A 23,395-nucleotide genomic window follows, 5' to 3' on the forward strand; every position below is an offset into this window, starting at 1 on the left:
GTCTTTTAACATAAACATGTTTATCATTGGAAGTCAAGTTCTGTTTCCCATTTTTTCTCCCTTTCTGCAGCAACTGAGAAAATTAGTTTTGGAGATAATCCATAGAATACCAACCAATGAACATCTACGCCCACACACCAAAAATATCTTATCTGTGATGTTTAGATTCCTAGAGGTAATTCGGTTGGACTACGCTCTCTGCATTTTTTTCCCATACTGTTTGCAGTATGCAGTTCTGATTTTTGCTCTTTAATAAACCCTTTTTCTTTTCCACCTCTTTCCCTCTCTCGCTTTTAGACTGAAAATGAAGAAAATGTACTTATTTGCTTGAGAATAATTATTGAGCTTCACAAACAGTTCCGGCCGCCCATCACACAAGAGGTAATAAATTTCCTGGCCGAAGTTTTTAATTTACGGACGTGCAGTTGAATGACGTAGTCAAAGCCCACAAACTTTTGGGGTTCCCACACGTAATCTTTGGGGGAAGAATGTCAAGCTAGGGTGAACAATAGGCCTCCTCAAGCAGCAGATTCTGGGACTCAGACAGACTTCCTTGAAGACTACAATGGTTTCAGATTTCGAAATCAAAATTTCTCATAACATTTCCCCCCTTTTCCTGCAGATTCATCACTTCTTGGATTTCGTGAAACAGATATACAAGGAGCTACCCAAAGTAGTGGTAGGTGATGTGATGATGACATTTGTGCTTTTCTTCTACGCCGCATGAAAGTTTTATTGGGAAACCCTTGGACCTGATCCAGGGTAGCGCCGAATCTCCAAGGCGTTTCTACCGTTTGGCTGGTTTTCCTAAATTCCTGATCCCGGAATCCATCGGTTCCAATATGCTTTTGCATCGCGGCCTGCCATCTGCAGCGAGAGTGATGTACTTCGCTTGTGTTTCCTACCTTAGAATCGGTACTTTGAGAATCCTCAAGTTGTTCCTGAGAACACCATTCCCACTCCAGACATGGTGGGCTTGATCACGACGATTGTAGTGAAAGTAAATCCGGAGAGAGACGACAGTGAAACCAGATCGGTGAGTACAAGAAAAGATATGTCTTGAAAAAAAACCTGTCTTTGTAGGAGAAGGAGAGGCAGAACCTGGGGGCAGAGTTAAAAGAGGAATCAGCTTAGAATCCCTACATAGCCACAAGCGAACTAATTCTAACCTCCCTTGAGTGTCGGCCATTATCTAACTTCAAGCGGGTGCTGATCATGAGCTGAGAAAACTCTTGTGCATAGGCTGTTTAGCAATAAATCAGTTTACTTGGACCTTCATGTGTGGACCTGTTTTTTTCACATCTGACAAGAGGGGAATGAGAGGGAGGGAAGGAAGGAAGGAAGGAAGGAAGGAAGGAAGGAAGGAAGGAAGGAAGGAAGGAAGGAAGGAAGGACGGGAGGGACCGAGGGAGGGAGGGAGGGAGGGAGGAAGAGAGAGGGATGGGGATAAGAGGAAGAAGATGTGTAGGAGGATGGCAAAACCTGGGGCAGAGTTAAAAGAGGAATCAGCCTGGAATCGCTACATAGCCACAAGCGAACTAAGTTTGACATCCTTTGAATTCTATTGACCATTCCATTTTTTTTATCCTTTTCCAGCACGCGGTCATTCCTCGTGGCTCCCTTTCCTTGAAAGTTTTAGCAGAACTTCCCATAATCGTTGTCCTCATGTACCAGGTTCGTATGAAACCGTGTCTAAATTCCTATTTTTTTTTTCTTCCCACAAACTTTCTGCTATTTCTCTTTTCTTCTTCTCCTCATTAGAGACTAAGAGGTAGGCGCAATTTTGTGCGTTATCAACTTCTGGAACATTTTTGCTACCCTTCTCAGATGACTTGGAAAAGTAAAAGGTTGTCGGTTGTCCTTGTCTAACACACCTCTTTTGTTTTTTTTTCTTCTTAGCTCTATAAACTGAATATTCACAACGTGGTTGCCGAATTTGTGCCCTTGATCATGAATACTATAATTATTCAGGTGTCCAACCAAGCCAGGTATGCATATGGGGCGAAGCTTTTAACAAACCCTGAACTCTGTAAAGAAATGTACGCTGTTGATACAGAGCATAAAGGCAGGGGACTTCAAACTTGGCCCTTTTACGACTTGTGGACTTCAACTCCCAGAATTCCTCAGCCAGCATGCCTGGCTGAGGAATTCTGGGAGTTGAAGTCCACAAGTAACAAGTGCCTGGCTGAAGAATTCTGGGAGTTGGAAGTCCTCAAGTCACAAAAGGGCCAAGTTTGAAGACCCCTGGCATAAGGGAACAAACACGAGCATTCCAGCATCAAGAGTTACTGTTATTTACCTCAAAATTTTAAAAAAAACCAACCATTGTCTTCGGCCATCTTACGAGGAAGAGGTTTATAACTCTTCCTTGAGTTGGAAACCGCTTCCCTAAATCTTTAGCCTTTAAGGCAAGGAATGGCAGGTGTTATTTTTTTCAGACGGGGGGGCTGCATTTGCGAGCTGTATCCACAAAGGGACAGGCCAGGATCAAACCCGAAAGTAATTTAATTACAGTTGCATTATTGAACTAGGTACAAGTCACATCCTTCCTTTCCGTGCGTTTAAGCATTATCAGTCGTGTTAAACGTTGCAATCTGGTGGTGACAAAGAAGGGGGATCTATAATCAAAGATTTGGGGGGTCTTCATCCTGCTTTGGAGAGAGGCAAGCTTTGTTATCGTGCACTTTTGAATCTTTATTTGGTATCTTAAGTGCCAGGCTGTTTGTACTACTGGGGAATAATCTCACTGAACACAGTGGGACGTTACCCCCAGCAAGACCCATTTTTTAAGCCTTTTTTCCCCCCAAAAAACAAATACGTGGTGACTGAGAAGACCGTCTTTTTAAAAGGAAACCGATCTGTGAGCAAAGAACGTTTCCTACAAGAAGCTTCCTTTGAGGTTACAAATAGGTGGCATCTCCTCAGAAGAGGCATTTTTAGGAGGGAAAGCAGAATATTCTCGTAAAGCGCTGCCGACTTTACAATCAGTTGTTGAGTGTTTGTGCCAACCCACAATCCTTGTGATCCCATCTGCCTTCTTCCCTCTTCAGGCAGAATAAAAGCTACAATAAGGAATTGTACGCCGACTTCATTGCCGCCCAGATCAAAACATTGTCATTCCTGGCTTATATCATCAGGATTTATCAGGTGAGCGTTGCTGGCGTGGTCACCTGTGCCCTCCCCCCTTCCCCCTCCAAAGGCCAGGTCTTACTTCCTCGTAAGTTCCTCTTCATTGAGATATAAACCACGGAGGTCCCATCTACAATAGGGAGTTGCATTTATTTTATTTTATTTTATTTTTCTCGCCTTGCCAGGAGCTGGTGGCCAAGTACTCTCAGCAAATGGTCAAAGGAATGTTGCAGCTGCTGTCCAACTGTCCAGCAGAAACGGCTCACCTGAGGAAGGAACTGCTCATCGCGGCCAAACATATCCTCACCACAGACCTGAGGAGCCGTATGTATTTATTTTTGCCACGTTTAGATGGTTGCATCTCTTAAAGACAGGTAAGTCCTCGACTTAACGACCTCAAGGGAGCCCAGGATTTCTGCAACAGTCATTAAGTATGAACCCATTGCCCGGCCTCTGAATTTCGATCACACGACGGCGGGGCTGCGACAAACGTCGTTAAGGGTGAAAAAACGGTCCTAAGTCACTTTTTTCCCCAGTGCTGTTGTAACTTTGAACGGTCACCCAAATGGAACTGTCGTAAGTCGAGGACTGCCTGCGCCGTCTTAAATTCGTTGAAACCTCTTAATATAAACCTGGTCGCTTTTCATGGCGGTACTTACTCCGTGGCAAATTCTTTGTTTTGCAGAGTTTATCCCGTGCATGGACAAATTGTTTGACGAGTCCATACTCATAGGTTCCGGCTACACGGCACGTGAAACTCTCAGGTGTGTAGCACATACTTTTACCTGGAGGCCTTTGGGGGGGGGGTCCTCTATAAAAGTCTGCAGGGGAAGGGAAATTGTGATGCAGGCCTGGTCCCACACCCTACAAACGCTGCAACTTTAGATGCTTGTTTATCTATTATTTGCTTAGCGTACGATGAGAACACGACAAAAGTAAACATATGCACACACAATCTACGTAATTGTATACAAAACGTCTACGGGGTGTGTGTGTGTATGGCAGTGGCCTCATAACTAGATTCCCAATTCAGCTACCCAAGTGGTCCCCTCTGGCATTGCTTCGTGCAAATTGTCTGTGGAACTGTTATAACTTTGAAACGGTCACTAAACGGACTGCCAGTTGACTGCCTGTCCTTGTCAGGTCCCCTCATAAGTCAAACTTTTTTGGGGCACCATCCTAACTTACCGGTTGTTGAGTGAACGGTTGTAAGTTGAAGACCACCTGTGGGAAGCTTTCTGCCCAACCTTGGTTAGCTGTAGGACATCTTTGCCCCTCCCCAAACGAAAATTTAAATGAACCTCACCTCCGAAATAATAAGAATAAGAATAATGAGAAGAAGAATAAGAATAAGAATAAAGTTGGAAGGGATCTTGGAGGTCATCTAGTCCAACCCACTGCTCAGGTAGGAAACCCTATACCATTTCAGACAAATGGCTGTCCAGTCTCTTCTTAAAAACTTCCAGAGTTTGAGCATTCCCCGCTTCTGGAGGCAGGTTGTTCCACTGGTTAATTGTTCTAACTATCAGGAAGTTTCTCCTTAGTTCTAGGTTGCTTCTCTCCTTGATCAGTTTCCATCCTTTGCTTCTTGTCCTGCCTTCAGGGGCTTTGGAGAATAGTTTGACTCCCTCTTCTTTGGGGCAGCCCCTGAGATATTGGAATACTGCTACCATGTCCCCCATCGTCCTTCTCTTCATTAAACTGGACATACCCAATTCCAGCAACCGTTCCTTATATGTTTTAGCCTCCAGACCCCTAATCATCTTTGTTGCTCTTCTCTGCACTCTTTCTAGAGTCTCAACATCTTTTTTACATCATGGTGACCAAAACTGGATGCCATATTCCAAGTGTGGCCTTACCAAGGCCTTGTAAAGTGGTATTAACACTTCCTGTGATCTTGATTCTATTCCTCTGTTAATGTGTCCTTGTTTCAGGCCCCTGGCGTACAGCACTCTGGCTGATCTGGTTCACCACGTCCGCCAGCATTTACCTCTCAACGATCTCTCCCTGGCTGTCCAGCTCTTTGCCAAGAACATAGACGATGAGTCGTTACCCAGCAGCATCCAGACTATGTCATGCAAACTTTTGCTCAACCTGGTGGATTGTATTCGCTCCAAGAGCGAGCAGGAGAACGGAAACGGCAGGGATATTCTCATGAGGATGTTGGAGGTAGGAAGGCTCGGGCCTGGGAGTGAGAAGACTGCGCTGGTGGGAATGCCAGAGTGAAACGGTACTACGGCTCAAACGTGGACTCTTGGGAGAAGCGTTGCGTACTGTAGGGGTCCCCAATCTGCAGCCCACTACCAGGCCTTGAACTGTTTGGAACCGGGCTGTGGAAGAAGACAAACATGCACATCCCTAGTAGTGGGTGAGCACGTGTGTGTGTGCTACATTTGTACAAGGAGGTGTGTGTGCCCGGCGCTCGTACAAATGGAGCATGCTTGCCTGCTGCTCGTGCAGAACACACACACACACATACACACGCACCCTGCTGGCTCACAAAGTTGGAAAGGTTGAGGAACTCTGGTGTATTAAATTATTAAATTAAAAAATGAATGGGAATGGTGGAGTCTTTTAACTTTTAAAGGACTTTAACTAGTCCTTTAACTATTTATCATCCTGTAAGGTGGCTTCGTAGCTTAGGGGTGGAATATAAGCCTCGCACCTTTTAAGATGGGGGTTCAATGCCCAGAATTCTCAACAATGGCTCTGCTGACTGGGGAATTCTGGGAGTTGAAGTCCACCGATCTTCCAAGTTGCCAAAGTTGGACAGTCTTACTTTATGGAGACGGTAGCAATGCTTTAGTCTGGCAAGATTCCGTCTATAGGTGAGAAAGAACGTGCTTGGGAGAATCCCGAGGCGTCTTTCTTGCTTTTTGCCTCCTGACAGCGAGGGGGGTGTTCGAAAAACTTGGAAGCGAAAGGCATTGCAGACGCGTCCTTATTTCCACCCCCTTTAGTACCCTCGTTGTTCCTCATCTCCCCTTCCTCTCCTTCTCCTTTCTCAGGTTTTTGTCTTGAAATTTCACACCATCGCCCGCTACCAGCTTTCCATCATCTTTAAAAAGTGCAAGCCACAGTCAGAGCTGGGGGCAGGAGAAGCCGCTTTAACCGGGGCGCCGGCAGGGGGAAACGCACTTCCGGTCACGGTTCCTTCCCCTGCGCCCACCACCACCCCGGTGGTCCCGGCCTCAGGGCCCGTCTTTGAGAAGCAAGGGGAGAAGGAGAAGGAGGACAAGCAGACGTTTCAAGTCACGGATTGTCGGAGTTTGGTGAAGACCTTAGTCTGCGGGGTCAAGACGATCACCTGGGGCATCACGTCTTGCAAAGCTCCTGGCGGTAAAATTGACTTGAGCTTTAATTTTTAAAATGGATTCAGGTGGCAACCCAATCCCGGACCTTTAAGTTGAGATTGTGAATTGGAGTTGGCTCTTTTTCCCCTCTTTCTTTCTTTCTTTCTTTCTTTCTTTCTTTCTTTCTTTCTTTCTTTCTTTCTTTCTTTCTTCCTTCCTTCCTTCCTTCCTTCCTTCCTTCCTTCCTTCCTTCCTTCCTTCCTTCCTTCCTTCTCTTTCTTCCTTCCTTCCTTCCTTCTCTTTCTTTCTTTCTTTCTTTCTTTCTTTCTTTCTTCCTTCCTTCCTTCCTTCCTTTCTTCCTTCCTTCCTTCTCTTTCTTTCTTTCTTTCTTTCTTTCTTTCTTTCTTTCTTTCTTTCTTTCTTTCTTTCTCCTTCCTCTTCCTCTTCTCTCTCTTTCCTTCCACTCTGCAGAAGAAAGCAGAATGCCTCTTGTAAGATAGTTGTTGCCTGCCTGATTGGAGGGGCATCTTTTTTATTGCCTTAAAATATCTAAATAAATAAATTAATTATGCTTGTTTAAATGGACAAATCGGATAAATGATGCAGCACTAAGGTTTTATTGTTATATGAACTGGTGATCTTTTACAATTAAAAAAAAAGAGGTCCGATCTCAGCGATTCTTCTCTTTCCTCTGTTTAGAAGCCCAGTTCATTCCCAATAAGCAGCTTCAACCGAAAGAGACCCAGATTTATATAAAATTGGTCAAATACGCCATGCAGGCTTTGGATATTTATCAGGTACGTATCAGGACTTTGGCGTCCTCATGGAGGCGACTTATAACTCTAATTTGGAAGATGGTTACAGCTAGTCCTCATCTTATGAAGAAACTTCTTGGATGAGAAGCGAAATGTCTTCAAAGAAAAAGAAAAGAAAAAGCACCTTTGGGACATCTTAATTTCATATTTTATCTGGTATTGTTGTATTGTCCACATTATCTACCTTTCTGTCTGTCTGTCTCTCTTTCTCTAATCAGTCTCTCTCTCTCTCTCTCTCTCTCTCTCATCTATCTTTATCTCTATCTATCTACCTACCTATCTCTCATCTCTTTCATCTGTCTATCTATCTATCTATCTATCTATCTATCTATCTATCTATCTATCTATCTATCTATCTATCTATCTATCTATCTATCTATCTATCTCTGTCTATCTATATCTATCTATCTCTGTCTATATATATCATCTCTGTCTATCCATCTATCTGTCTATCCATATCTATCTATCTATCTATCTATCTATCTATCTATCTATCTATCTATCTCTATATCTATCTATCATCTGTCTATCTATCTATCTATCTATCTATCTATCTATCTATCTATCTATCTATCTATCTATCTATCTATCTATATCTATCTATCTCTGTCTATATATATCATCTCTATCTGTCTATCCATATCTATCTATCTATATCTATCTATCTATCTATCTATCTATCTATCTATCTATCTATCTATCTATCTATCTATCTATCTCTGTCTATATCTATCTATATCTATATATCTCTGTCTATATATATCTATCATATCTATCTATCTATCTATCTATCTATCTATCTATCTATTATATATTTATCATCTCTACCTACATCTCTCTGTCATCTCTACATCCATCCATCCATCTTTGCTGATGCTTTATCTAAACTTACATTTGCAACATTTGCATATCAGTGATTTCATGACCTCTAGAGATGCCATACGCTAAATAAATAAATAAAAGCTCAGGGTGTTCTCGTTAACGTGGCCAAGCACCCTTATTTTAATTCCATGAAATGTCTCCCGCCCAGGTCCAAATAGCTGGGAACGGGCAGACGTACATTCGGGTGGCCAACTGCCAAACGGTCCGAATGAAGGAGGAGAAAGAGGTCCTGGAACACTTTGCTGGGGTCTTCACCATGATGAACCCTCTGACTTTCAAAGAAATCTTCCAGACGTCTGTCCCTTACATGGTGGAAAGGATCTCCAAGAACTATGCCCTCCAGGTAGTATGTTTTGGGCACTTGACAGTGAGTGGCCCGCGAAAGTGGGCATCACAGTTCACAACGTTCCTTCTCTGGCACTGATTTCTAACCGTTGTGCTGTTTTATTGTGCGCTTGAGGTTGCAAGGAAACTGTGCACCAGAGGGTGGACTGTGGCTTTCCTGTCTAAGGTGGGACTAGTCTCCTGGTGATTGACCCAAAGTCACCCAGCTTTCATGACTAAGGTGGGACTGGAACTCACCGTCTCCTGATAATTGGTCCAAAGCTGGCTTTTAGGTCTCAGGTGGGATTAGAACTCACCGTCTCCTGGTTTCTGTTGCCTTCCCTACTAGACCAAACCGGCTCTCAATTTTTAGCATTTTAGCATTAACATTTCAGTTTTCATTAGCAGTTTTTTGGGGGGAAAAAAATCAGTTTGCTTTTTTTCCCATTTTGACAGATTGTTGCCAATTCTTTCTTGGCCAACCCTACGACCTCCGCTTTATTTGCCACCATCCTGGTAGAGTACCTGCTTGACCGTTTGCCTGAAATGGGTTCCAACGTGGAGCTGTCCAACCTGTATCTCAAACTCTTCAAGTTGGTCTTCGGTTCGGTTTCGCTCTTCGCGGCGGAAAACGAGCAGATGTTGAAGGTAAAACGCTGGAGGAGAAATGGAGGAACGTGTACGCTCCAGCTGGTCCAAAATGCGGCCGCGCGGGCGGTGTTGGGGGGGACTCGACGTTCCCACGTGACGCCGCTGCTGCGCGAGCTGCATTGGCTGCCTGTGGCCTTCCGGGTGCGCTTCAAGGGGCTGACTATCATCTTTAAAGCGCTCCATGGCATCGGACCCGGATACATTCGAGACCGCCTCCTGCTGCAGATCACCTCCCATCGACCTGTACGCTCCCATAGAGTGGGCCTCCTCAGGGTGCCGTCGGCCAAACAGTGCCGGCTGGCGACCCCAAGGGGGAGGGCCTTCTCTGTGGGAGCTCCCACCCTCTGGAATGNCCTTCCTTCCTTCCTTCCTTCCTTCCTTCCTTCCTTCCTTCCTTCCTTCCTTCCTTCTCTTTCTTTCTTTCTTTCTTTCTTTCTTTCTTTCTTTCTTTCTTTCTTTCTTTCTTTCTTTCTTTCTTTCTCCTTCCTCTTCCTCTTCTCTCTCTTTCCTTCCACTCTGCAGAAGAAAGCAGAATGCCTCTTGTAAGATAGTTGTTGCCTGCCTGATTGGAGGGGCATCTTTTTTATTGCATTAAAATATCTAAATAAATAAATTAATTATGCTTGTTTAAATGGACAAATCGAATAAATGATGCAGCACTAAGGTTTTATTGTTATATGAACTGGTGATCTTTTACAATTAAAACAAAAAAAAGAGGTCCGATCTCAGCGATTCTTCTCTTTCCTCTGTTTAGAAGCCCAGTTCATTCCCAATAAGCAGCTTCAACCGAAAGAGACCCAGATTTATATAAAATTGGTCAAATACGCCATGCAGGCTTTGGATATTTATCAGGTACGTATCAGGACTTTGGCATCCTCATGGAGGTGACTTATAACTCTAATTTGGAAGATGGTTACAGCTAGTCCTCAAGCTTCTTGGATGAGAAGCGAAATGTCTTCAAAGAAAAAAAAGAAAAAGCACCTTTTGGACATCTTAATTTCATATTTTATCTGGTATTGTTGTATTGTCCACATTATCTACCTTTCTGTCTGTCTGTCTGTCTCTCTTTCTCTAATCAGTCTCTCTCTCTCTCTCTCATCTATCTTTATCTCTATCTACCTACCTATCTATCATCTCTCTCATCTATCTATCTATCTATCTATCTATCTATCTATCTATCTATCTATCTATCTATCTATCTATCTATCTATCTCTATCATCTCTTTCTATCTATATCTATCTATCTATCTATCTATCTATCTATCTATCTATCTATCTATCTATCTATCTCTGTCTATATATATCTATCATCTCTGTCTATCCATCTCTATCTGTCTATCCATATCTATCTATCTATCTATCTATCTATCTATCTATCTATCTATCTATCTATCTATCTATCTATCTATCTATCTATCTATTATATATTTATCATCTCTACCTACATCTCTCTGTCATCTCTACATCCATCCATCCATCCATCTTTGCTGATGCTTTATCTAAACTTACATTTGCATATCAGTGATTGCATGGCCTCTAGAGATGCCATATGCTAAATAAATAAATAAAAGCTCAGGGTGTTCTCGTTAATGTGGTCAGGCACCCTTAATTCCATGAAATGTATCCCTTCTGCCCAGGTCCAAATAGCTGGGAACGGGCAGACGTACATTAGGGTGGCCAACTGCCAAACGGTCCGAATGAAGGAGGAGAAAGAGGTCCTGGAACACTTTGCTGGGGTCTTCACCATGATGAACCCTCTGACTTTCAAAGAAATCTTCCAGACGTCTGTCCCTTACATGGTGGAAAGGATCTCCAAGAACTATGCTCTCCAGGTAGTATGTTTTGGGCACTTGTCAGTGAGTGGCCCGCGAAAGTGGGCATCACAGTTCACAACGTTCCTTCTCTGGCACTGATTTCTAACCGTTGTGCCGTTTTATTGGGCGCTTGAGGTTGCAAGGAAACTGTGCACCAGAGGGTGGACTGTGGGACTAGTCTCCTGGTGATTGATCCAAAGTCACTCAGCTTTCATGCCTAAGGTGGGACTAGAATTCACCGTCTCCTGGTGATTGACCCAGAGTCATCCAGCTAGCTTTCAGGCCAAAGGTGGGACTGGAACTCACCGTCTCCTGGTAATTGGCCCAAAGCTGGCTTTTAGGTCTCAGATGGGATTAGAACTCACCGTCTCCTGGTTTCTGTTGCCTTCCCTACTAGACCAAACCGGCTCTCAATTTTTAGCATTTTAGCATTAACATTTCAGTTTTCATTAGCAGTTTTTTTGGGGGAAAAAAATCAGTTTGCTTTTTTTCCCATTTTGACAGATTGTTGCCAATTCTTTCTTGGCCAACCCTACGACCTCCGCTTTATTTGCCACCATCCTGGTAGAGTACCTGCTTGACCGTTTGCCTGAAATGGGTTCCAACGTGGAGCTGTCCAACCTGTATCTCAAACTCTTCAAGTTGGTCTTCGGTTCGGTTTCGCTCTTCGCGGCGGAAAACGAGCAGATGTTGAAGGTAAAACGCTGGAGGAGAAATGGAGGAACGTGTACGCTCCAGCTGGTCCAAAATGCGGCCGCGCGGGCGGTGTTGGGGGGGACTCGACGTTCCCACGTGACGCCACTGCTGCGCGAGCTGCATTGGCTGCCTGTGGCCTTCCGGGTGCGCTTCAAGGGCTGACTATCATCTTTAAAGCGCTCCATGGCATCGGACCCGGATACATTCGAGACCGCCTCCTGCTGCAGATCACCTCCCATCGACCTGTACGCTCCCATAGAGTGGGCCTCCTCAGGGTGCCGTCGGCCAAACAGTGCCGGCTGGCGACCCCAAGGGGGAGGGCCTTCTCTGTGGGAGCTCCCACCCTCTGGAATGAACTGCCCCCAGAGATCAGGGTTATCCCTGATCTCCCTTCCTTTCGCCGCGCCCTCAAGACTTGGTTATTCCAGCTCGCAGGACTGGCCTAGGGTAATTTTTAGAGGGGTTTTAATTAATATTTTAAATTGGACAATTCTCTAATATTCCTTTTAATCAATTTTAAATCCGTATTGTTATTTGTGTATTTTAATTGATTGTCCGCCGCCCTGAGTCCTACGGGAGAAGGGCGGGATACAAATCTAAATAATAATAATAATAATAATAATAATAATAATAATAATAATAATACAAAGCACGTTTTTAGGGCCTGGTTTGTTTGAAAAGAATTCAGCAGGCCGTTGGTTAAATCCAAAACATCTTGTAAGTTGCTTTGACATTAGGAAGTGAAGTGAAGTCTCTGTGTTGATAGGCCTTTGGAGAGGAAAGCAAAATCAACTCTCTTTTTACGACCCTATAAATCCCTTAATTTCTGGGTAGAGCCAGGGCGATTGGATGGAGCTGAGCATTTACTGTCCGGATGCCCTTCCTGACACCTATGTGGAGTTTGCAGCAGATAATTTTCTCTTTACGCCCCCGAGAGAGAAATATTTTGAGGCTACTTAGGATTGAACTCTCAACCTTCCGAGTGGGAGGCGAGCGCCTTTACCACCAGGCCACCACGCTGCTTAGGAAAATTAAAAACAACAAACCCTTCCAATCTTTTTGCCAGATGTTGGTGATTATGGGGCTTGTCGTCCATCGTAAACGGAAGCTTGTTTTTCGGTGTGCCTAAATAATTATTCCAATCTCTCCCAATCTGCTTCATATCTGGCGTTCTTGTGTTCTGTAATTTTCTTTTCTTTGGAATTAACAAAACGTGGCATGCAATATTCCAAGGAGAAATGGGAGACATTTTTTCAACTGCCAAGACCTCCTGATTACTTGTGGGTTAATTGTTTAACCCCAAGCTGCTTCTTGCCTGGCAAATAAGTCTTAAGATGTGTAAAGTCTGTTCCTCCCTCAGAACCGGGTTCTCTATTTTGCGTTTTCCAAGTCAGCCTCCTGAATGAAGGTCATTTGGATGGTACAAAAGGCAAATCCAATTTCGTGGGTGTGATAAACGGCTGCCTTTGTTGCGCGCCTGTTAAAATTATTCGGTTCTCGATGCGTGGCCCTGAACAGACAATTTAATTTGAGGGATGAAAGTATTTCTTGCCCATAATGGAGCAAGGCCGGGCCTTTAGAGGTTAATAATAATAATAATAAAAGAAACTTTCCTGGTTATTATTTGTTACTGGGTTGAGTGATGTGGACCATTCTTCCACCCCCCTCTTTTTTTTTTAAAAAAAAAAATTGATTCATTCAGTTGCTACAGCTGCCCATCCCAGTCAAGGACTTTGGGTGGCTTACAATTAAAGCAAAAAAATACTACAATTAAAAATAATTTAAAACAAAAAGGATAAAACACACCCAAAATAAATAGACTCAGCGACTTGCTTAACAGCCGTCTTGCTTAGCAATGGAAATTTCTGGTCCCAGTTGTCATCGTAAGTAGAGGACTGCCTGTAATTGCAGCCTGTCCAGACAGATTTTTTTTTTTTGCACTCATGTCAGAAGCACCGAAGGTTTGAGGATTGAAAGTGACATCCCTGGGGACACCCAGTTGGGGACGCCTTTCATATCCCCAGTAGGAATGGAGTAGAGCTGGAAGGGGTCTTCCAGTCCAGCCCCCCCGCTCAAGCAGGAGACCCTACACTATTTCAGACAAGTGGCTGTCTAGTCTCTTTTTAAAAACCTCCAGTGATGGATCACCCACAACGTCTGAAGGCAAGCCATTCCACTGGTTGATTGTTCTCAATGTTAGGAAATTCCTCCTTAATTCCAAGTTGTTTCTCTCCTTGGTTAGTTTCCATCAGTTGCTTCTGGTCCTGCCTTCAGATGCTTTAGAGAATAGATTGACTCCCTCTTCTTTGGGGCAGCCCCTCAAATACTGGAAGACTGCTATCATGTCCCCCCAGACCTTCTTTTCTCTAGACTAGCCAAACCCAAATCCTGCCTGTGTTTTAGTCTCCAGGCCTTTAATCGTCTCAGTTGCTCTTCTCTGCACTTTTCCCCAAAGTCTCAAAACATCTTTTTTGAGGTTCACTCCAGGAGCTGGAGTGAAGGACGAGAACTCAACCCTGCCTGAGGTCAGCTCTTGGGTCTCGAACGCAGGAGACGCTCACCTCCTACCCAGCATTGCCACTGTAGCCACTCTGCTCCATCCGGACAGATAACTGGAACACAGGTTGCGTTTTGAGCTGCGTCAGCGATCTCCTCTCCCACCTTCCTTTCTGTTGCTTTCAGCCCCACCTCCATAAAATAGTCAACAGCTCCATGGAGCTCGCGCAGACGGCGAAAGAACCCTACAATTACTTCCTGCTGCTGAGAGCCCTTTTCCGGTCGATCGGCGGAGGCAGCCATGACCTCCTGTATCAGGAATTCTTGCCCTTGCTGCCTAACCTACTACAAGGTCAGTAATGCACCTCCCTCCCCCCGTTCTCCCATCATATGGGTGCTCCTCGGCTTACGATGGGTTGTTCGGCGGGCGTTCCAAGCTTGCCACCTTAAAAAGGGGGAACTTTCAACCTGGATTCAAAGTTCTGATGGCCGCCTCCCTCCCGGGTCTCAGGGCCAGAGTTCGGACACTCAGCAAACGTGGCTAGTTTACGGCCATTTGCAGCATCCTGCAGGCAGGTAACCAGGTTTTATGCCGGTTTCTCCCAAAACCGACACAGTTTTGGCAAAACCAGCCCTGTGGCGAATTGTGGGTTCCCTTGAGTTTTGTTTTACAACTACTGTGTTTGCTTAACGACTGCTGCAAAAAAAAAAAGCTATAAAATCAGGCTGGTCAGCTTTTTATTACGACTTGTCACGGCTTTACCACTATAGTGGACCAGGCTGCAAGGTAGTCTCGGTCGTAACTTGAGGAGTGCCTTCTAGATCTCTGTAAGGTTTGGCGGTGGGCTTGATGTTCTGGTTTTGTTCCTTGTTGCTCTTCAGGTCTCAACATGCTCCAGAGCGGTTTGCACAAGCAGCACATGAAAGATTTGTTTGTCGAGCTGTGCCTGACCGTCCCGGTGCGCCTCAGCTCCCTCCTCCCCTACCTGCCGATGCTGATGGACCCTTTGGTGTCAGCCTTAAACGGCTCTCAGACCCTGGTCAGCCAAGGCCTGCGCACTCTGGAGCTCTGCGTGGATAATCTGCAGCCAGACTTCCTCTACGATCACATCCAACCTGTCCGAGCTGAACTCATGCAGGTAAAGCTGTAATTGCGCGAATGGGACGGTAGAGGGCAGCCTTTACCTTGCTATTAGGACAAACCTACTTTGGAATGAACATCATCGCTCAACTTAGGATTCAAGGTGGAAGGTGGTCTGGTGAAAGGGAGGGAAGCTAATGGGAAGCATGCAGATTGCAAATTAGAATAGAATAGAATAGAATAGAATAGAATAGAATAGAATAGAATAGAATAGAATTACAGAATGGAATGGAATGGAATAGAATGCAGAATAGAATAGAACAGAATGCAGAATAGAATAGAATAGAATAGAAATACAGAATAAAATAGAATAGAATAGAAATACAGAATGGAATAGAATAGAACAGAATAGAATAATAGAATAGAAACAGAACAGAACAGAATAGAAATATAGAATAGAATGGAATAGAATAGAATAGAAATGCAGAATAGAATAGAATTGAATATAATAGAATATAGAATGGAATGGAATGGAATAAAATAGAAAATAGAATAGAATAGAAATACAGAATAGAATAGAATTGAATATAATAGAATATAGTATAGAATATGGAATGGAATGGAATAAAATAGAAAATAGAATAGAATAGAATAGAATTATAGAATAGAATGGAATGGAATAGAATGCAGAATAGAATAGAACAGAATGCAGAATAGAATAGAATAGAATAGAATGCAGAATAGAATAGAATAGAAATACAGAATAAAATAGAATAGAATAGAAATACAGAATGGAATAGAACAGAACAGAACAGAATAGAATAGAATAGAACAGAACAGAACAGAACAGAACAGAACAGAATAGAATAGAATAGAATAGAGCTGGAAGGGGACCTTGGAGGTCTTCTAGTCCAGCCCCCTGCTTAAACAGGAGGACCTATACCATCTCAGACAAGTGACTGTCCAGCCTCTTCTTGAAAGTCTCCAGTGATGGAGCGCCCACGATTTCTGGAGGCAGGCTGTTCCACTGGTTAATTGTCCTCCCTGTCAGGAAGTTTCTCCTCCATTCCAGCTTGTTAGCAATTAGTCTGAGGGAGGCAAAGAAAACCGCTTGGCCTCTTTGGGATCTGTTGAATTATTTCGGGGAACACGTAAAACTGTCACTTGCAAGAATTCCTGCCGGCTAGGATGAACGCTTCATTGTATTTGTTGTTTCTATCCTGCTGTTATTATTTTTTAGGAATAGCTCAGGGTGGCCAACAGGCCCAAAGCTATCCAGTTGGCTTTCAGGTTTAAAGCAGGACTAGAACTCACTGTCTCCCAGTTTCCAGCCTGGTGCCTTTCCCACTACTAGACCAAACTGGCTCCATAACGTATTTATTACGGAGGTTCTATGCTGCCCTGAAGAGCTTGGCAGGCTTTGGAAACTCAGCGTTTCACCCGCTCGCTTCTTAGGCTCTGTGGCGGACTCTGCGCAACCCTGCGGAGACCATTTCTCACGTGGCTTATCGGGTGCTGGGCAAATTCGGCGGGAGCAACAGGAAAATGCTGAAGGAGTCTCAGAAGTTGCACTACGTGGTGACCGAGATCCAAGGGCCTAGCATCACGGCGGAGTTCTCTGACTGCAAAGCGTCCATTCAGCTCCCCATGGAGAAGGTGAGGCCTTTTTTGAGTGCCTTCTGGGTTGTGGGGAGGGTTCAGCCTGAGAGTCTGCATTCATACGTCGATCCTGGGGGCCTGCCCAGTAATAGTCATAAGAAGCTAAGGAAATAGGTAACGGGAAAGGTGAGAAGAAGAATAGTAAGACAGCCCTAACTACCTTGTTTCTCCCAAAATAAGCCCTAGTGTGATTTTTCAGGATGCTCGTAATATAAGCCCTACCCCAAAAATAAGCCCTGGTTAAGATCTTCCACCAGACGGACGCATTTAGTACCGTATTTCCCCCAATATAAGCCCTAATGCAGTGTTTCTCAACCTTGACAATTTTAAGGCATGTGGACTTCAACTCCCAGAATTCCACAGCCAGCAATGCTGGCTGTGGAATTCTGGGAGTTGAAGTCCACATGCCTTAAAATTGACAAGGTTGAGAAACACTGCCCTAATGCGTCTTTTGGAGCAAAAATTAATATAAGACCCGGTCTTATTTGTGGGGGAAACACAAGCAGGTGGTTTGACTTCCCAGGGGCTCAAGACAAGTGTGGTGGGAAGCAATGGTGGGTGTTTTCCAACATTGTGGTGCTTTGGAGTTTTCTACCGCTTGACCAAGGTTGGATCCTTTTCCATCGTCTTAGGCCATTGAGACTGCCCTGGACTGTTTGAAGAGCGCCAACACCGAGCCTTACTATCGGAGGCAAGCCTGGGAGGTCATCAAGTGCTTCCTGGTGGCCATGATGAGCCTAGATGACAACAAGCATGCTTTGTACCAGCTTCTGGCACATCCCAAGTAAGGACACAGGTGGATCAACATTAACATTGACAAGCTGGGCCTTGTTCTTGCGATGGAGCCCAAGCTACCCAACAATCGGGGTGCCCTTTGGAGGCATCTGCCTTCTCTTCCCAGAATCCCCTAGCAAGCATGGAATTCTGGGAAGATGTATTTTGGGAGGTTGCCTAAAAGGGTGGTAGGCTGGCCGCATCATACGGGGATAATAAAATCCTAGTTAACCACGGCAGTGCCCGTCTTTCACGCTGTCCTAAACGCAAATGTCAAACATAGAGAATTATTTAAATTTATACTCCCCCAAAGAGTTGGGTGGCACAATGCAGCTAGTCCTTGACTGACAGCCATTTGTTTAGTAGTGACAGTTCCAAGTTGCAACGGCACCGAACAAAGTGACTTAGGACTGTTTTTTTCACACTTAACGACCGTCGCAGCTTCCAAGACAATTCCTCGGAGTAAATTCAAGGGGTTCTCGTTGTTCTTACTTTGGTTTTGCCAGCTTTACCGAGAAGTCCATTCCCAACGTGATTATTTCGCACCGGTACAAGGCTCAGGACACACCTGCTCGGAAGACCTTTGAACAGGCCCTGACCGGGGCCTTCATGTCCGCGGTGATCAAGGACCTGCGACCCAGCGCTCTGCCTTTCGTGGCCAGCCTGATCCGCCATTACACCATGGTGGCAGTGGCTCAGCAATGCGGTAAGAATTCGGCAACGAGGCCAACAACCTTCTTGAAGCCCGGTTTTGGCTGCAGGCGTAGATGCTAGCTTGGAAAGAAAGCAGCTCGTTCTTCGGTACCGTAGATTTAATTTGGGGAGCAGGACAGGTGACAAGAAATGGACACCTGTCCTAGTGCTGCCCAGGTGCCTTGATGATGGAGTTTCTAGGATTTGCCAACCTGGAGAGTCAAAGGCTGAACTCTTGGCACCGGAATTGCAGCATGTCTGGAACTGCAATCCTACCAGGCACCAGGTTGGGAAAGGTGGTGATGTAACTCTGGACTTCTTAGGACTTGGCCAAGATTTGACTTCAAGGATCTATTATTATGTGGTTCCCTGGTCTTCTCTGAGGTTGCTTGTTTTTTTGTAGACATTTCATGACTCAACTATGTAGCATTTCATCAGTGCTAGCAGGGAGTGGGGTTTGCGGAGAGGAGGAGGAGGAGGAGGAGGAGGAAGGGGGGGTTGGATTGTGGTAGACTCTGATGTCATTGGTGCTCTCTGAGCTTGGTTAATTTTTGCAGACAGTTTATTGCCCAACCAGGTAACATCATCATTCCTAGAAGGGCATGTAGTTTGCTCTCTGTGTATGTACAGTTAGCTTGCCCTGTCAATGTTGGTGGGATAGATAGATAGATGGATGGATGGATGGATGGATGGATGGATGGATGGATGGATAGATAGATGATGGATGGATAGAAGATGGATGGATGGATGGATGGATAGATAACTATAGAAGAGAAATTTGTAGCTGACAGATGAACTGTGGAGTCCTTGGTCTCTCTGAGCTTGGTGGTTTTCTTGCAGATGTTTCATTACCCAACTAGGTAACATCATCAGTGCTGGAAGGGAGTGCAGTTTGAAGCAAAACTACCCCTCTGCTCTTCTTTAACGTCCTTCTTCCCTCTTCCCTCCCTTCTCCTTTCGTCCTCCTTGTTGCCTGGTCAATCCCCAGGCCCTTTCTTACTCCAGTGTTACCAGGTGGGAAGTCAGCCCAGCACCTCCATGTTTCACAGCGAAGAAAACGGATCCAGAGGCATGGATCCCTTGGTGCTGATCGACGCCATCGCCATCTGCATGGCTTACGAGGAGAAGGAGCTCTGCAAAATCGGCGAGGTGGCCTTGGCGGTGATCTTCGACGTGGCCAGCATCATTCTGGGATCCAAGGAACGGGTAACTCCTTTTATGTGGCCGCCATCTCGTTCTCCAGAAGGTCCCTGGCCCTTTGGGTGACCCATGCTTCTTTCCATCCTCTAGGCCTGCCAGCTGCCCTTGTTCTCCTACATCGTGGAACGCCTCTGTGCTTGTTGCTACGAGCAAGCTTGGTACGCCAAGCTCGGCGGGGTGGTGTCCATCAAGTTCCTGATGGAGCGGCTCCCTCTTATTTGGGTCCTCCAGAACCAGCAGACATTCCTCAAGGCTTTGCTCTTCGTCATGATGGACCTGACGGGAGAGGTACGTCTCTCTTAGGACTCAAGGTGGACTCAGCCTTCCATCCTTCTGAGGTTGGTAAAATGAGGACCCAGATTGTTGGGGGCAAAAGGCTGACTCTGTAAAATACTTAGAGAAGGTTGTAAAGCACTGTGAAGCGGTATATAGGTCTAAGTGCTACTGCTGATGAGCCATGGTGGCGCAGTGATTAGTATGCAGTATTGCAGGCTAACTCTGCCCACTGCCAAGAGTTCGATCCTGACCGGCTCAAGCTTGACTCAGCCGTCCAACCTTCCGAGGTTGGTAAAATGAGGACCCAGATTGTCATGGGAGAAATATGCTGACTCTGTAAACTGCTTAGAGAAGGCTACAGAGCACTGTGAGGCAGCGTGTGAGTCTAAGTGCCCTTGTTCTTTATTTTAATCATCAAATTTCATGCGGCACCTGTCGCTTTCATTTTATAGCTCGCTTTCCTTTCCTTGCCCCCTCCAGTCAGTCAAATCAATCTTTCGTTATTGTCACAGACCTGAATAAAATGTAAAAACGTGAAAATAAAGTTTGATTGGTGGTGAAATGCCCGTCTAGGTCTCCAACGGGGCCGTGGCAATGGCCAAGACCACTTTGGAGCAGCTCTTAATCCGATGCGCGACCTTGTTGAAAGAAGAGGAGAAGACGGACGAAATCCTCACCGCCCAGGAGAAGTCCTTCCACCACGTGACCCACGACCTGGTACGAGAAGTGACCTCGCCGAACTCCACCGTGAGGAAGCAGGCTATGCACTCCCTCCAGGTGGTGGCCCAGGTCACGGGGAAGAGCGTCACGGCCATCATGGAGCCCCACAAAGAGGTGAGGCTGGGCTGTTACATATGTGTTAACTGCAGTGAGAATTGTGTTTGCTCAACGTTGGAAAGAGGAAGAATTACCAGCGGAGGAAGAGATAATTAAGACAATTTTAGTGTGCAGAAATGGACTGACACTAAAAATGAAAGAGAAAGAAGATTCAGGATATCTTAGAACATGGGACACCTTTTATCAATGGCTAGAAAAACGAGGGAGAGATTAGATAACCTGTAGATTAGATAACCGTTATAAGATAAGATAAGATAACATAAGATAACCTTTATTGTCATTTTTTTACTGTGGGCACAACGGTACACATCAAAAATGAATTGCCTGCTCTCAAAGTGAAACACATACATGGCACACACCTAAACATACTATATACAACATATGTATAGACCCACACCCCTACATATACATAACAAATATTAAATACTGTCCATCTTGAATATATAACGGAAGGAGGAAGCTTGAGAGTTCATTGTCATTTTTTCCTGTGGGCACAATGGCACATGTTAAAAATGAAATTGAGTTGCTTCCTCTCAAAGTGTACACACACACCACACACATTTAAAACATACTATATACAACATATATATATAGACCTACACCCTTACATATAAGTAACATATAAATATTATTCACTGTCCACCTTGAATACATAACAGTCCACCTTGAATACATAACAGAAGGAGGAAGCTTTGGAGAAAGGAGTTGAACGTGTATTAGTAAGCTAAATATTGGGATCCAGACAATAGGTTGCTGATAAAATATTAAGCATTTGTGATTACAAAAAAATAATAAAAGAAGGGGTGAGGCTGGCCATTGTTGGCCCGCAGCTGCCAAATTGAAGCTTAGTGTCCAGGTTCCCACTGATGATCCCAACGAAGCGAGCAGAGCTGAGACTTTTCAATCTCTAATGCAAAACTTTATTGAGCTCAACATATCAGCACAGAGGAATGGAAAACCAGCTCTGATGAATTGGCGCCTCAATCAGTATATTAGAAGCATAGAATTTCCCTCCAATAAGGTGTCAGACTATTGTTATGAGATTGATTGAGCTAGAGCAGGGGTAGGCAACCTTGGCTCTTTTATGACCCGTGGACTTCAACTCCCAGAATTCCTGAGCCAGCCACGCTGAGGGAAAAAGGAGAGTTTTCCAAGCTGAGCCATGCTGGCTCAGGAATTCTGGGAGTTGAAGTCCACAAGTCATAAAAGAGCCAAGGTTGCCTACCCCTGAGCTAGAGCAATGTTTCTCAACCTTGCAACTTTAAGACGTGTGGACTTCAACTCCCAGAATTCCCCCAGCCAGCGCATGAAGTTGAAGTCCACCCGTCTTAAAGTAGCCCAGGTTGAGAAACATTGAGTGAGCATGTGGGATTCGAGAAGATTCTAAGATGCTCTGATGGTTCTTTACTTTTAGAGACCTTCTCCAAATTGATTGTCCCTTCAGATGTAATGCTACAAGTTTTGTTCTCCGAGGGCTCAACCTGGATTGTGGGCCGGATGGGGGAAACGACCGTGACGATAGTGGTGGTATCAAACCAATAAAGATCATGTTCTTGATTGACCTCTCTGTCTTCTAGGTACTCCAGGATATGGTTCCTCCCAAAAAGCATTTGCTCCGACATCAGCCGGCAAACGCCCAGATCGGTTTGATGGAAGGGAACACGTTTTGCACCACTCTGCAACCCCGGCTTTTCACCATGGACCTCAACGTGGTAGAGCACAAAGTATTTTATACAGAGGTATTTTATCCTTTGACTCTTTTCAGACCGTTTTCTAAAATTTGAGCCCTGTAAATCGGCAGCGCTGTGGATAAAAATAATAATAATAAAGTTGGAAGGGACCTTGGAGGTCATGTAATCCAGCCCCCTGCTCAGGCAGGAAACCCTATACCATTTCAGACAACTTTGCTTCTCTTTGAACTTTCAGCTGCTGAATCTGTGTGAGGCTGAAGACTGTGCCTTAATGAAATTGCCCTGTTATAAGAGTCTGCCATCTTTGGTGCCCCTTCGGATTGCAGCGCTGAGTAAGTTGATCAAGAATTGAAGATAGCTGGGAGTACTGCCTAAATCAGGGGCCTTCAAACTTGGCCCTTTTATGACTTGTGGACTTGAAGATCCCAGATTTAGATCCATATTGATCTAGATCCAGCATATGAATACATAAGAAACCAGACCCAGGGGTCTTCAAACTTGGCCCTTTTCTGACTTGTGGACTTCAACTCCCAGATTTCCTCAGCCAGGCACGCTAACGAACAAAATGGAGGCTGGCTGAGGAATTCTGGGGGTTGAAGTCCACAAGTCATCAAAGGGCCAAGTTTGAAGACCCCCCTGGCTTAAAGGGAGCAGTTCCAAGCTTAAGGAGAGCTGTGTTGAAGGGAAAAAAATGGCATTCGTTGGCTCAGCGGCATCCCCTGAACTTGGCATACAATTTCCAGAATTCCTAGTCAAAATTACTAGCAATGAGGCGTCCTTGGTACTCCCTGAACTTAATTGTTTTCTTGGAGACGTTTCACTACCAAACTAGGTAACGTGATCGGTGCACAATAATGCACCAGTCCGGACTGGCGGAGGTGGTGGTGGTGGTGGTGGGAAAAGGGGATAATTTTGTGCGTGCGTGTGCCCCCCTTTTGCAAACGCAGCTTCATGCCTGTGCGTGCACACACCCAGTTGCCCACCACTTCCGTGGCCCAGTTCTGAACGGACTACATTCTGGTACCAGGCCGTAGCCCGGGGGTTGGGGACCCTTGACGTAGCAGAACAATCCACCAGAAGAGCC

At 45.0% G+C, this 23,395-nt stretch overlaps 1 protein-coding gene across 1 annotated transcript in view; it reads left to right on the forward strand.

Annotated features, from left to right (window-relative positions):
- Positions 1-23,395, forward strand: part of TRRAP (transformation/transcription domain associated protein) — a gene marked incomplete at its 3' end in the record, with an annotated part of 67,346 nt that overhangs the window by 2,543 nt on the left and 41,408 nt on the right. Inside the window, exons 4-27 of the mRNA XM_015825857.1 lie at positions 71-175; positions 298-381; positions 623-679; positions 911-1,036; positions 1,597-1,674; positions 1,900-1,988; positions 3,051-3,147; positions 3,315-3,453; positions 3,815-3,893; positions 5,064-5,298; positions 6,138-6,468; positions 7,122-7,219; positions 8,268-8,462; positions 8,900-9,091; positions 14,287-14,452; positions 14,983-15,239; positions 16,637-16,837; positions 17,473-17,624; positions 18,121-18,320; positions 19,296-19,513; positions 19,598-19,795; positions 20,357-20,617; positions 22,198-22,359; positions 22,547-22,643. Coding sequence (XP_015681343.1) covers positions 71-175; positions 298-381; positions 623-679; positions 911-1,036; positions 1,597-1,674; positions 1,900-1,988; positions 3,051-3,147; positions 3,315-3,453; positions 3,815-3,893; positions 5,064-5,298; positions 6,138-6,468; positions 7,122-7,219; positions 8,268-8,462; positions 8,900-9,091; positions 14,287-14,452; positions 14,983-15,239; positions 16,637-16,837; positions 17,473-17,624; positions 18,121-18,320; positions 19,296-19,513; positions 19,598-19,795; positions 20,357-20,617; positions 22,198-22,359; positions 22,547-22,643 — 3,817 coding nt within the window. The remainder of the gene's footprint in view (positions 1-70; positions 176-297; positions 382-622; positions 680-910; positions 1,037-1,596; positions 1,675-1,899; positions 1,989-3,050; positions 3,148-3,314; positions 3,454-3,814; positions 3,894-5,063; positions 5,299-6,137; positions 6,469-7,121; positions 7,220-8,267; positions 8,463-8,899; positions 9,092-14,286; positions 14,453-14,982; positions 15,240-16,636; positions 16,838-17,472; positions 17,625-18,120; positions 18,321-19,295; positions 19,514-19,597; positions 19,796-20,356; positions 20,618-22,197; positions 22,360-22,546; positions 22,644-23,395) is intronic.

Source organism: Protobothrops mucrosquamatus, unplaced genomic scaffold (genome assembly GCF_001527695.2).
Source record: "Protobothrops mucrosquamatus isolate PMUCROS unplaced genomic scaffold, P.Mucros_1.0 scaffold2838, whole genome shotgun sequence".
NCBI classification, from domain to species: domain Eukaryota; kingdom Metazoa; phylum Chordata; class Lepidosauria; order Squamata; family Viperidae; genus Protobothrops; species Protobothrops mucrosquamatus.